This window comes from Triturus cristatus, chromosome 8 (assembly GCF_964204655.1).
Source record: "Triturus cristatus chromosome 8, aTriCri1.1, whole genome shotgun sequence".
Classification (NCBI taxonomy): Eukaryota; Metazoa; Chordata; class Amphibia; order Caudata; family Salamandridae; genus Triturus; species Triturus cristatus.
The window spans coordinates 39,402,300-39,417,610 of NC_140591.1; the positions used below are offsets into that span (position 1 = coordinate 39,402,300).

General features: G+C 49.6%; 1 protein-coding gene across 2 annotated transcripts in view; it reads left to right on the forward strand.

Annotated features, from left to right (window-relative positions):
* Positions 1–15,311, forward strand: part of LOC146799914 (NACHT, LRR and PYD domains-containing protein 12-like) — a 1,343,351-nt gene that overhangs the window by 1,060,273 nt on the left and 267,767 nt on the right. For both annotated transcript variants that reach the window (XM_085620847.1, XM_085620846.1), the window contains one exon: positions 3,540–3,760. In XM_085620847.1, coding sequence (XP_085476973.1) covers positions 3,540–3,760 — 221 coding nt within the window. The remainder of the gene's footprint in view (positions 1–3,539; positions 3,761–15,311) is intronic.

Consider the following 15,311-nt stretch of genomic DNA (forward strand, 5'->3'; position numbering starts at 1 on the left):
TCCCTATAGTTTTTCCCGACCTCCTACATGAGTCCATGGGCGATAAAAATCAGGACAAGAACTTAGCTAATACAACACCAGACACTGGTATCTTCTATTTTCCCATAGTGGCTATGGAGGAAGGGTCATCAATTGTGTTGATGGTCGGGAGGGCAGCTGGAGTCCTGGACCTTACTTTGCCCACAATAGAAGTCAAGACCAATGTCTTGACAGAGGTGCTTCAACCTGGTGCATCCCATACTGAACCCCGTCTACCCTTTAGTTGGTCTAAGCTTTAACTTCAAAGATCAACCCTCACACATTTCCTACCACACACTGTTTGGCAGATTTGTCTCAAGGACAGTAGGGCCACTACTAGGTCATTGGGGCTCTCTGAAGCCCCACGACAGCCGCAATCTGCCATCCACCCTCGCAGTGGCTACAGTAGGGGCTTCTATTTGTGTCCATTTTCTCAACCCAGTCCGCTCCTACCCCGGCAACCACAACCAGAAGACCCCTTTAACAGGCATTTGGACCATCATGGGCACCTCAGAAGTAGATTGTGGTTGTTATTCCCATTACCATCAAGTGCCAATGAAGGATGGAATCCTCCATCTGCTCTAGATCCTGTAGGCTGGATGGTAGCATTGGACCAGAAGGATACCTATTTCCACATTCCTATCCTACCGGCCCTCAGACATAATGTTCTTGGTAATACAGGAGTATTTTCCAATTTTTTTGTGCTTACCTTTGGTCTTACCAGCGCCCTGTGTGTGTTTATGAAAGTGATGGTGGTGGTTGCAGCCCATCTGCAGAGGTTGGGGATTTGTCTTCCCTTACCTAAATGACCGGCTGTTGAAAGCGGGCTTGCCCCAGACAGTTGCAACCTACCTCCAGCCTACAGAGAAACTTTAGCACTCACTAGGTTTCACTATCAATGTTTGAAGTCGCATCTGACTCCCTCCTGACTCCCTCTCAGATGCGTACATTCTGAACACAGTGAAATTCTGTGCTTATCCTTCAGAAAAGGGATTCCAGGATATTTTCGCCTCGATCCTGGATTTTGGTGAGATTTCTGGGTCTCATGGCCACCGGCAAACGTGGGCTCTGCAGTGGGACTTGAAATTCGAGTGGACTCAGCATCAAGGAAATCTCTCTCACCTGGTCCAAATATCAGAGGGAACTGGGAAAGATCTGCAGTTGGGGATGATGAAATGCAAGTGGGTCACTGGCAGATATCTCTCTCTTCCTCACCCAAATTTCACAGTAGTGACAGATTTGTGGCTCCTGGTTTGGGGCAGGCATCTGAGAGAGGTGAAGATCAGAACCCTCTGATCACCAATGGAAACCAAAGACCTCTGGTCTCCAGTGGAAATACACCTCCACATCAATTTGTTGGAGCTGAGGTCGATTTTCTACTCATGGAAAGACTTTCTTCCATCCATCAATGGAAGTATAGTTCAGGTGTTTATGAACAGCACAATCTCTGTGACGTACAGCAACAAGCAGGGTGGCGTAGGGCCCTGGACCCTATATCAAGAGACTGCATCTCTGGATACGGCTTGAACAACCGAAAATCTTCCTGGTTATACAACATCTTGTGGTTGGGCGCAGCGATCTCCTTCCACTCTCTGGGTGCTGTAAGTCTGCCTGTCCCTACCAGCACATGCTGCAGGGGACCAGAGGACTCTGCGGCTGGTCAATCCCTCCAGGCTCTGCCTTCCACCGGCTGCTCAGGAGGATGTCGCAGAGGGGTCTGTCCAGCACTGCTGCAGTCTCTTCCTTCCCTGCTACCTTTTCTCCATGGCAGCTTGGAGCTCAGCCGAGTGATCTCTTCTGGGTTCAGGATTCAGCCTGCACAACAGGAAAGGAAATTGTGTCAGACAAGAATAGCTTGGACACGAATGAGAAGTTTCACAGAAGCAGCACCCTCTGCTGGGATTACCGACCTCTGGAGGTATTGGAGCATTGACTGGGTGGCTGCAGGGAGACTGCTATTGATAATAAAAGCTTCAACATATGAGCGCTAGAAGGAGTTTTGCTAAATTAGCGGAGTTGTTGAGTTACAAAACTCCTTAAACTCTGCCGGCAGAGAGGATTTTGTCACCCAAGCCTGAATCCGGAGCTTCTGGGCATGAGTCTCAGCCCTTCAGTCCTGCTGCCTCTTTGAGAGGACCTCCTGTTGCAGCAACAGGTCAGGGTTCTGCCCCCAAACTTGCACACTCTCTGCCTTCTTGTGTGCAAATTGAGTGGCAACAGTTGAGTGTATTCAACTCCCTCCCAACGTCTGTGATGTCATCTTGGCAGCCAGGTATCCCTGCTGATGGCACACATTTGAAACCTGGTGTGTAGAAAACAAGTTGATCCCATGTCTGCACCTCTGTTGTCTGTCGCTAGCCTGGCAAGTCCTTGCCCTGTGCACAGTGAAGGCCATGTCCGCTTTCTAGTGGCTGCCTGATCAGACCTACCTGTTCACATCACCTGCCCATGCACAGTTGCCCTCTCCTTCTGCTTATCATCAAGGTGTTTTTTCTGGAGGCCATAACATTTGCCAGGAGGGTCAGTGTGCTGCAAGCACTCTCCGTTAATCCTTCATACACCACCTTCCTCCCAGAAAAACTGATTTTATGAACCTGTGCTTCCTTTCTGCTGAAAGTAGTAACACCTTTTTACATCAGTCAGACCATCACACTACTGACTTTCTTTTCTCCACCTCATCTTACCAAGGAAGAGGAGAGACTCCACTGTCTGTATCCAAGAAGAACATTTTTGTTCTATATCAAATGTATTAGAGACATCCGGGTGGGCATTCAAAGCTTTATAGGGTTTGTGGTTGCCAAGAAAGGGAAGGCGGTACAGAAAAGGACCATCTCGAGGTGGATCGTTCTTTGCATTGAGATCTGCTACGCATCCTGAAGGACTTCTTATTCTAGTTAGTTTGCAGACCCACTTCTGGGGACAAATTGCTTTGGCATCTATTCTAAGGTAAGGAATCTGCAGCTAGAAGTCTCTATCAGATGAACAAGTTGCCTACCTTCTGTAATTCCTTATCTGGTGGAGGCTATATCTAGATGCAGATTCCTTATCAACCCTCCCATACTCCCCTTTCTGCAAACTACGCTATATCTCACATAAAAATCCTAAGAATCTTAATTTTGGTGCACTAGTCACTATACCGTGCTTCTCGCATGGAAAGATAGTCATATAACTGTGGTCAGAGTGCTGGGGTAGTGCTTATATAGACATTGCACTTGTCTCTGTCAGCGTGGACGGCAATGTCATGTGGAACCGAGTGACGCCACCTCCTTGCAGGCACTGACAGACTCTAAGAGAAGATTCCAGATCCAGACTAACGCCTGGGGAATATTTTATGGTAATGAATCTGCATCTAGATATAGTCTCTACCAAATAAGCCATTACTGAAGGTAAGTACCTTGTTCTTTGAAACCTAACTAATGATTACCTATAAAAATGCTTAGTAATATAAAATAATGGCAAGTTCATAGATTGACTGGGCAATCCGAATTCTTTGAAATATGTCTGTATTTCTGTCTTTAAAGGGCCACATTGGATGAACCAGGCACATTCCTATGTGTGAAGACAGGTCTGTGCTTCGAAGTTGTTCAAGCAGGCACCATTACATATAAATTATTTCCTTGGAATAACTACTTATCACAATGTGGAATTCAGGACTTGATGTTCGCTGGGTCCTTGTTTGATGTCACGGCTGAGCCAGGCTTTGTGCGAGCGGTCTACCTCCCTCACTTTGTCGATCTCAGAGGTATAGTGGAAAGTACAAAAATGTGTCTCTACACCTTGTTGCTTATGAAGATTTTGGTCATACCCAGAGTACCCCTCTTGACCCCATGCAGCAAAGGTAAACCTACAAGCAGTGCAGAACAGAGACAATTGGAGTCTGTGACTGCTCCCTCATATTCAACCTGAGTAAGGGCCCATTGAGGGACAGACAGTCATTTCTGACAGAGACTGGACAGTTTGGCAGTGAGTTCCACTCATCCCATCATCCTAGGTAGCTCATACACAAGACATTCAGACTAGCACATAATGTATACTCCAACCTAGTGCAGAGAATAACTAGCAAGATACTTGCAAAAATAATGAACAAATTGGCAGCAATAAGAAAAGGGGAGCAGAATTATGAAACAAAGCATTGTTTTGGTTTGTCTCTGTAAGCTTCAGGCCCTAGCTGTAATTAGCACTAGGCAGAGACTCCGTGATTGGGAAAGAGGAGCTACACAATCACAATCACATACCTGAAAACCAAAACTGAATTCAGACGACAGCTTGTCACAGAGTCACATTTCCTGAATATGTCAAAAATTGTTAGTAATGTTTGTTCTTTCCTGATAGATGAGTCCTCTTTCGCCAGAAGACTGAGTACGGTGCCCATATATACTAAATGCTAGAGGGACACGTGAGAAGTTGAAGATGTAGGTCTGGGGTGATGGGCATGTGCCAGATAGATCTAACCAATGTTCTTTCCAATCTTGACGTGTGAACAATAGTGAGAACAATTGTGGCACTGTCACGTGTACAGCTTAATAGTTTCCTATGTTAGTCTAAAAAAACATAAGTATTATGTACTAGCAACAACTAATAAAACTATTTGTTAGGCATTCATTGAACATGGCCACACTATCATAAACGTATGGTAATAATTGAACATAAGCATAACACTAACATATATATGATTTACAAATAGTAAGACTGAGGCAAGAGAAATCGCACCTGTCCAGGTCACTTTTGTGTGGTGCCCAAGATCTGAAAGAACAGCCTTCTAATCTTTCTCACAGGAGCAATGCCTCATATTATCTTTACTTAAGAATGATCAGCACACACAAATTCTCATTAATAACTATATGATGTACAAAAATTAAGTCACAGGATGTATAAGCGTCATTCACATATAGTTTCTTTATTCAAATCTTCATGAAAATGAGTTCCACAATGTATCCAACGTGTTTCGTCTCCTTACAAGAGACTTCATCAGGGCTACAAGAATAAAAAAATACACATATACTATTAAAAACAAGTGCATTGAAAACATTGCCCCCTCTGGAGCAACTCTGATGCTGTCCCACCCTCTGATGCTCCCCTCATTTCCCCCTCAAGTCCCTTGCTGACGCTCTCCCACCCTCACAGCCTCCTCTAGTCCCTCACTGACACTCTCCCACCCTCACTGCCTACTCCAGAACCTCTCTGATGTTCTCCCACCCTCAGAGCACACTTTCGGCTCTGTTGGATGCTCTCCCTTCCTCACAGCACTCTTTGGTCCCTTCCTGACACTCTCCCACCCTCAGAGACCTGTCTGGTCCGTCTCTGATGCTCTCCAACCTTCAATGCACCCTCTGGTCCCTCTCTGATGCTCTCCCACCCTCACAGCAACCTCCGGTCTCTCTCTGACACTCTCCCTCCCACGCTCTGACCCCTCTGGTCCCTCTCTGATGCTCTCCCACCCTCACAGCACCCTCCGGTCCCTTTCTGACACTCTCCCACCCTAACATCACCCTCCTGTTCCTCTCTGATGTTCTCCAACCACACAGCCCCCTCAGGTCCCTCTCTTATACTGTCCCACCCTCTGATGCTCTCCCACCCTCACAGCCCCCTCCAGTCCCTCTATGACGCTCTGCCACCCTCACAACCACTTCGGTCCCTCTCTGATGCTCTCCAACCCTCCAATGCTCTCTCACCCTCACAGCCCTCTCTAGTCACTCTGGGCCCGATTCACAGAACTAACTTAAGATAAAATCCGAAACTTACTACTTTTGGTATTCACAGAAGTTAGGATTTTGTCTTAAGTTTGTCTTAAGACAAACTTAAGACAGACTTAAGACAAACTTAAGACAGACTTAAGACAGACTTAAGACAGACTTAAGACAGACTTAACTTAGGATTTTGTCTTACGTTTGTCTTAAGTCTGTCTTAATTTTGTCTTAAGTCTGTCTTAAGTCTGTCTTAAGTCCGTCTTAAGTCAGTCTTAAGCTTGTCTTAAGACAAAATCCTAACTACTGTGAATACCAAAAGTAGTAAGTTTAGGACTTTGTCTTAAGTTAGTTCTGTGAATCGGCCCCTCTCTAATGCTCTCCAACCTTCCCTGCACCCTCCAGTACCTCTCTAATGCTGTTCCACCCTCACAGCACCCTCTGACACTTTTGTTACTGGGGCGGGTTTTGTGGCAGTGCTGCAATTTCAGCCCCAGTAACAAAAGCAGCAGTGCTTCACACTTGCGCAGCCCGCCCTGCCGAGGGCTGGTCGGACAAACTGCAAGGGCTGCTTTGGGTTACTAGTCCGGCTCGGTCTCCCACCCTCCGGTCCCTCTCTGATGCTCTCTCACCCTCACAGCCCCTCCGGTCCCTCTCTGATGCTCTCTCACCCTCACAGCCCCTCCAGTCCCTCTCTGATGCTCTCTCACCCTCACAGCCCCTCCAGTTCCTCTCTGATGCTCTCCCACGGTCTGGTGCTCTCCCACCTTCACAGCACCCTCCGGGACCTCTCTGATGCTCTCTCACCCTCACAGCCCCTCCGGTCCCTCTCTGATGCTCTCTCACCCTCACAGCCCCTCCAGTCCCTCTCTGATGCTCTCTCACCCTCACAGCCCCTCCGGTCCCTCTCTGATGCTCTCTCACCCTCACAGCCCCTCCGGTCCCTCTCTGATGCTCTCTCCCCCTCACAGCCCCTCCAGTTCCTCTCTGATGCTCTCCCACGGTCTGGTGCTCTCCCACCTTCACAGCACCCTCCGGTCCCTCTCTGATGCTCTCTCACCCTCACAGCCCCTCCAGTTCCTCTCTGATGCTCTCTCACCCTCACAGCCCCTCCGGTCCCTCTCTGATGCTCTCTCACCCTCACAGCCCCTCCGGTCCCTCTCTGATGCTCTCTCACCCTCACAGCCCCTCCGGTCCCTCTCTGATGCTCTCTCACCCTCACAGCCCCTCTGGTCCCTCTCTGATGCTCTCCCACCCTCACAGCCCCTCCAGTTCCTCTCTGATGCTCTCCCACGGTCTGGTGATCTCCCACCTTCACAGCACCCTCCGGTCCCTCTCTGATGCTCTCTCACCCTCACAGCCCCTCCAGTTCCTCTCTGATGCTCTCCCACGGTCTGATGCTCTCTCACCCTCACAGCCCCTCCGGTTCCTCTCTGATGCTCTCTCACCCTCACAGCCCCTCCGGTCCCTCTCTGATGCTCTCCCACCCTCACAGCCCCTCCGGTCCCTCTCTGATGCTCTCTCGCCCTCACAGCCCCTCCGGTCCCTCTCTGATGCTCTCTCACCCTCACAGCCCCTCCAGTCCCTCTCTGATGCTCTCTCACCCTCACAGCCCCTCCGGTCCCTCTCTGATGCTCTCTCACCCTCACAGCCCCTCTGGTCCCTCTCTGATGCTCTCTCACCCTCACAGCCCCTCCAGTTCCTCTCTGATGCTCTCCCACGGTCTGGTGCTCTCCCACCTTCACAGCACCCTCCGGTCCCTCTCTGATGCTCTCTCACCCTCACAGCCCCTCCGGTCCCTCTCTGATGCTCTCTCACCCTCACAGCCCCTCCGGTCCCTCTCTGATGCTCTCTCACCCTCACAGCCCCTCCGGTCCCTCTCTGATGCTCTCTCACCCTCACAGCCCCTCCGGTCCCTCTCTGATGCTCTCTCACCCTCACAGCCCCTCCAGTTCCTCTCTGATGCTCTCCCACGGTCTGGTGCTCTCCCACCTTCACAGCACCCTCCGGTCCCTCTCTGATGCTCTCTCACCCTCACAGCCCCTCCAGTTCCTCTTTGATGCTCTCTCACCCTCACAGCCCCTCCGGTCCCTCTCTGATGCTCTCTCACCCTCACAGCCCCTCCGGTCCCTCTCTGATGCTCTCTCACCCTCACAGCCCCTCCGGTCCCTCTCTGATGCTCTCTCACCCTCACAGCCCCTCCGGTCCCTCTCTGATGCTCTCTCACCCTCACAGCCCCTCCAGTTCCTCTCTGATGCTCTCCCACGGTCTGGTGCTCTCCCACCTTCACAGCACCCTCCGCTCCCTCTCTGATGCTCTCTCACCCTCACAGCCCCTCCAGTTCCTCTCTGATGCTCTCCCACGGTCTGATGCTCTCTCACCCTCACAGCCCCTCCGGTTCCTCTCTGATGCTCTCTCACCCTCACAGCCCCTCCGGTCCCTCTCTGATGCTCTCCCACCCTCACAGCCCCTCCGGTCCCTCTCTGATGCTCTCTCACCCTCACAGCCCCTCCGGTCCCTCTCTGATGCTCTCTCACCCTCACAGCACCCTCCGGTCCCTCTCTGATGCTCTCTCACCCTCACAGCACCCTCCGGTCCCTCTCTGATGCTCTCTCACCCTCACAGCCCCTCCAGTCCCTCTCTGATGCTCTCTCACCCTCACAGCCCCTCCGGTCCCTCTCTGATGCTCTCTCACCCTCACAGCCCCTCCAGTTCCTCTCTGATGCTCTCCCACGGTCTGATGCTCTCCCACCTTCACAGCACCCTCCGGTCCCTCTCTTTTTATTATGTTTAATAAGCTTTTATTTGAAGAATAAAAAGTTACAAAGAGTGAGCAAAAACAAAACATATTGATCATAAGGTTAGTGAAAGGTAAGCTATAAAACAGAGTAGAAAGCTACTTACATTTCAGCAATATCAAAGGAAAAAAGGGCAGGGAGGAAGGGATAGGATATAAACCTGCAACTGAAGATCAAGTAACTTAGCATATTTATATAGGACTAAAGAACAATTAACATATCTAAAAAACAATGCAATGGTTAAAATTAATTTGTAAGAGAAGAACAAGAAGCAGAGAAAATTAACAATTTACGGAGGTTTAAAATTTTCAGAACATGTTATTTGAATAATTAGTTAATGGTACAATATAATCCTGTGCACACATAAAAGTTAAAGCCAGTAAATACTATAGTAGAAAAAGCAAGATATACAAAATTCTTCAGTGAAAATGGATGTTCTTTATTCCTTTGGGAAGCGCAACCAGCCGACACGTGTTTCGTCAGGCAAAGGTAATCCCACGACTCTTCAGGGCTGAGGAAAGTAGCGCGGACGTGGTGAAGGCCCAAAACCGGTGATAATTCCAACCCGGCTGGGTACACAAATTGGAAAGTAGAAGAAGTAAAAAAGCAATATGAGTCTGTCGGAGGTCTCGTAGGTGTGAGGTATTCGAAACGCCGGTGATAATTCCAACCCGGAAATCAGCACGTCTCATAGATCATAAAAACGGGTGTGATTCGGTTAGATTGGTTGTCCGAAAAACGAGAAATTGGTGCCGCGAGTAAAGGATGGGTAAGAATCCAACAAGTGGTATATTCAAATAATATGAGGTCAATGCAACCAAAGTGCGGTAGAAAAATCAATCACAGTGATGTTAACGAAGGGGCAAAACATGAGTATGTGTTCATTGCGTCTTAGTCGCGCACGGGTTGAGTTGAAAAGCCTCCGTCTCCATAAGATGAGTTTCTTGTAAAAGAGCTAAATCTGGGTTATAGGAGGCTAAATGAGATAGAATTTTCTGCGTCTTTATAGGGTTAACAAAACCTTTTACATTCCATGATACAACTCTGAATGCAAAGAAATAAAAGAAAATATAAAACAACATGATCAACAGTAATAAGAAGAGAGGGAAAAATAGTGAAAAACAAAGGGTATAAGACATAATACATGAAAAGCGATGAGAAAGAAAGAAATAAAGGGTAAGAATTAGCAGAGGGAAAAAGGAGTAGAAGAGGCAATAAGTGAAGCCAGTAGATGTCAAAACCAATGACTGAGATACGTAGCTCTTAGGGGGAAAAAGTAAGAACAGGGAGTGGTGAAAGACAAATGAAGACGGTACAGTCAATAGAGGATAATGCACCACAGCGGGAAGCCAAAAAGGACAAACAGGAAACGGGTAGATAAGAAGTCTGGAGAACTGTAATGGTAGTGAGAGAAAATTAAAGAGAGACTTCTTTTTTTTACTATCAACTTTATTGATTTTAGAGAAACAGAGAAAAATTAGCACTGACAGCATAGTATGCAAGTTTGCATGCATGACAATATAAAGATGTGAAATAATTCAGTGAATAAAATTTTCAAGCATTTTACATGGCAAACAGGGGGGGTAGTATGACGAGAACAAGCGTCCCTCCTCTCGGCCCTGTTAACCCATTTGGTCTGTCCATTTGCCCCACACCCGTTGGTACTTGGCTGGGCAGCCCCTGGCCTCAAATAAGGGTTTCTCCTGTGCAGTGCACCAGTCCACCCCGCGGCACCACTTAGCAATTGTGGCGATAGCTCGTTTAGCCACCATGATGGCTGTCCACAGGAATAGTTTGCCTGCGGGGGACCCATCTAGACCATCTGTAACACCCAGGAGAAGGCGCATAGGGTCATGAGGTACATGCCAACCCCAGATGTGTGTAAGTTCGGATTATATTTTATCCCAGTATTTTGTGAGGCTGGGGCAAGACCAGACTACATGGAATAAGTCTGCTGGGTGGTGTCTGCATTGCGCGCATTCAGGCGAGTCACGCAGCCCCCTTCTATGTAGTCGTTCTGGAGTAAGATATGCGGTGTGGAGGTAATAGATCGGACGAGATGGAGTCTGCTGAGGTAGTGATCATTTTGGGGGCCATCAGAGAATCTCACCAGTCTCCTCAAGGGGACCCAGCCAACCCTCCCAACGAGCTCAAAGAAGGTCTAGAGATGTAGGGCTGTAGTTCGTGAGGGTGTGATATATGCGTGATATGCCTCCCTTCCCGAGATTCCCCATCATGACTTGTGCTTCAGGGAGCATGGTGCCCATTGAGATATGTGTATTTAGGGTGTGCCGAATTAGTAAGTATCTGTAGAATTGTGAGGTGTGCAGGGAGAAGCGTATGACACAGGGCCGACCGCCAGGCCAGGAAGACCGTTCGAGTAACCATTGGGAGCGTCTTGGGGATGGGGAAGCCGTACACGAGGGCTTGGATTCGAGGGAAGTCCATGTCTCGGAGTTCAATTTGGTAAGCCGGGTCAGACTATCCCCCTGTGAACCAATCATGAAGGACAAGCAGCCGAATGGCCAGGTAGTACAGGTACAGATCTGTCATGCCCATGCTTCAATCGAAGGACGGAATGTGGCATTGATCGAGAGACATCCATGGTCTTCCCGTTCCCCACATCAATTGCATGATAATTGTGTCGATCTCTCGGAACCAGCTTTGGGGGTAGTAGAAGGGAGAATTTTGAATAATATATAAGAATCGGGGGAGGATCATCATTTTAAATAGTGCCACCCTTCCGAGTGGATTGAGTGGTAAGGCTTGCCAGTGACTGAGATCCTTCCTGGTTTTTTTGACAAGTGGGGTGACATTCAGTACCCATTCTAATTCAGGGAGTAGGGAAACCCATATGCCCAGGTGTATTCGTTTTCCAGTCGAAACACTCCCTTGAGGGATGGAGAGGCACAGGAGTTGATTTGGCCTGGTTCAGCCGAAGGCCCGAGACCCTCTCAAAGCTTTGAAGGGATTGGAGACATCTGGGGACAGAGTGGGCCGGATCATTAAGGAAAAGATAGACATCATCAGCATATAATGAGATTTTATCCACTTGGTGGCTTCCCCATGCCCAACGTCCTGAATCAAATAATCTGCCCGGATGAGGCATGCCAGGGATTCCATCAAACAAAGCGAAGAGGAGTGGAGAGAGGGGGCAGCCCTGCCATGTGCCCCTCAAGATTAGGAATGTCTCAGAGAAAGATCCGTTGACCAACACTCAGGCTCGAGGGTTGGAGTAGAGGACTTGGATGAATCATTGGAACTGTTGACCCATGCCCATCATTCGTCGAAGTAATGCCAGTCCACCGTATCGAAGGCCTTTCGAAATCTACAAGAAGAAGCGTTAAATAGGGTATGCTGGCCTGACCAACTGGTCGCGATAGGAGGCCTAGTATTTTTTGGGGAACCCATCAGGACCTGGAGTCTTCCGAGACGCCACCTGGGAGATTACTGCACCTATCTCGTCTGAGGAGAAGGAGAGGTCCAGGCTAGTGGCTTCTGACTGTGACAGGCAGGGAATGTGGGTTTGCATGGGACTAATGAAGTCTGCAAGAATATTTTCCAGCTTGCGTGCCAAGTATAGATGAGAGTAAAAACCTGACAAGGCCTGTACAATCTCAGGTGAGGTACGGCAGATGGTTCCCGAAAGTTCTCAAATATCGGGTATTATCCGAGATGCCAAGGGATAGGAGTCCAGCCTGTGGAGGAGTCTCCCGTTTTTGTCCCCCTAACCATATACATGGCGACAGATGAGCGCCACAGCAGTTTAGCTTTTTCAAAAGCAGTTTGTGTAATCTCCTCACGCATGGCTGCTAGTTGTCTTACGTGGGTCTCGTTCAGGGATATGGTCCGGTCAGTCTATAGCCGGAGCGCTTCTGCTTTGACGAGGGCGAGGCAACCGTCCTGGACGTGCTGCTGCACCCGAAGGTGGCTTCTGGCTACTCCCTGGATGGTAGCCTTCCCAGCCTCCCAGAGGATACCTGGCAAGGCCACCTAACCCAGGTTTGTGAGGAAGTATTGTTTAAGTGCCCTCCCCTACGGCCTTGTGGAATTTTGTGATCTGAAGGAACAGCGTTCAAACGCCACACAGGGCGCAGCCCATCAGGGACGTAGCCCAGGTGCATGAGCACTGCTGAATGGTCTGAGATTACCCAGGGGAGGATGGAGGCAGTGGACACACATTGGCAGTCCAGGGCTGGCATACAAATCATGTCAATGCGGATATGGGAATGGTGCGCCACCGAGGTGTGTGTGTATTGGGGGGTGCGAGGGTTCCAGAACCTCCATATTTCACAGAGGCCCAAGATGGTCACCCAGTCAGTCAGTTTCTTGGCACGGACCAACCTGTGGGGGAGGGGGTACCTGTAGCGTTGAGAGTAAGTTGCATTACTGCATTAAAATCTCTGCCCAGCATCATCTGACCTTCGGAAAAAGTGGAGATGTTGTTGGTGAGATGTTGTAGTGTTGAGGCAAGTGTCACGGGGGATGTATGTAGATAACAGATTAAGGACAATCCCACCATGCATCCCCGAGAGGGTCACAATGCGTCCCAGCGGGTCTTCAGTAACATGAGAAAGGACAAATGGGAAAGACTTTCTGAGTAGAATGGATACTCCTCGGGAGCCCCTATTAAAGCCTGAGTGCCACACTCTGTTGAGGCCATAGCGTGCCAGAAAGGCACACTGGGATCCATGAGATGGGTCTCCTCGAGCTGGAGGACATTTGGGGAGTGTCACTGCATATTTCAGGACTGCCGTGCGTATGATGCGATCAAGGATGACATTTACATTCCAGGACATGACTCGGAGAGAGTGATATTCTTGGGTTGTGTGTGTCATGTGGAGTGAGAGATACTGGGGGCATTCCGGGCCGGGCACTGCAGCGAGTACGGGGTGGGAGATGAGTGCAGCGCTTGAAAGATGTGCCCATTGTGCAGAGTCGCCATGTGCTTGTGACGTGGTCGCATGAAAGTGCATTGTGCTGTCTGGGATGGAAAGTGTAGTGCAAAACCTAAAAGGAAACTTCGGACAATGATCCTGAACCCTCCCACCCTCCTCCTCCCTATACTTCCAGAACTGAAGCATCTGTCACCTTACAACTTGGTAGAAACAAGCTAAACAATAGTGTTCAATACAGGAGATGTGTGGTGGACCGCTCATGTCGGATGTAAATGCAGCATTGGCAAATTCTAAAGTAGGACTTGCAGGATAAATAACCCTAAATCCCCAGATAGTGGTGACTCTTCGTGTCGACCTTGTTGTCTCTCGGAGGAACTGTCAGATTACTGGGCTGCAGGAAAAGTCAGAGTCTGTGGCCTTCCGGTCTCGAATACCCTGGGGAGTGTGTTCTCTGGAGGAGTCTTCTACTGATCTGTTCCATTGTCTGGGGTGAGATCCAGAGGGGTAGGACCCGGTTCCAGGCACACGGGTAGTCTAGCTCAGCGATCTGGGGGTGCTGCACGACCCTCACATCCTCTGTGGGCTTGTGTGCATCTCCTACGTTGTTAAGGGGACAGAGGTCAGGAGGTCTGCGGACCAGAATGGGCAGCTGAGGAGATTTTTTGAATCTCTAGGGTGTGTTCCTCGGTAAACCAAGGCCAGGAGGCCTGAGGGGAGACGAAGAATTGCGTTTTGCCTTTTGAAGATAACTCAGAGACGGGCAGGGAAGAGGAGTCTGTATTGGAGGCCGAGGCTTCGCATTTTCTGTTTGACCTCTGTATAGGAGCACCATTGGGTCTGCACTTCCCTGGTATAGTCTGGGAACACCATGATGGTGTGGTTCCGGTACTTCAGTTGGACCAGGGTCAGTGCCTTGCGTAGGATTGCGTTCCAGTCTTTGAAGTTGAATATCCGGGCGATTATCGGATGATGAGGGACTCCAGGTGGTGGTTTGGGTGCAAGTGAACGGTGGGCACACTCGACTGCGAACCAGGAAGTGAGTGTATCTTTAGGAATCCAGGATGATATCCAAGTTTCAATGAAGTTGGCCATCTGACCCTGTTTGCTACCTTCTGGAAAACCAACCAGGCGTAAGTTGTTACGACTCGAACGGTTTTGCACGTCTTCGGCTCTCTTGTGTAGGTCCATAGTGTGGGATTGTAGGCGGGCCACTTGTTCTTGTAGTTGGTGGACGACATCCTCCACCCTGGAAAGGCGAGACTCGGCCTCTGAGATGCGGTCTGTGGCCTTGCGTCCGTCCTGCCTGATGAGTGACATGTCGACACAGACTTCTCTGATCTTCTCTACCACAGATGTCCAAGATGCATCCATGGATTGGAGGATTGTGGCCAGGTCATTACCTGGAAGTTATAGGGCACATGCAGCCCCTGCCAGGGGGCCTTGGTCCACAGTGGTGAACTGGTCCATTTTTGTTTGTGTATGGGTGGTGGAGGATGTCGGGCCGCGGTCTCTCTCCATGATTGGTGAAGGAGGGGTTCGTTCAGTCAGAGCTGATGTGTGTCTGGGTCAGAGTCCTCAGTCAAGGGTCACCAGGGCACCCACTTTCGTTGTATTATGTCAGGACAGGGAGTTCCAGGATTCAGGTGAAAAGATGGACCAATGGTGGAGCCCTGAAGTCCGGAGTAGGTAGCTACCACCAAGGGCCAGGTGAGTGGGCCTTACTGCAAGGTCGGCTCTCTCGGTGGTCGGCAAGCGCGGCCAGAGGCCCAAGGAGTAGCGGGATCCCACCGCCCTAGGTCTTCTGATTATGGGCCAGACCCGGATGGGGTCTTGGTGTGAAAGGAGCAGGGATCACCGGGCCGGGTCTCCTCTGACTGAGGGGTGAGATAGCCAGGAGGCCTGGATGAGAAAGC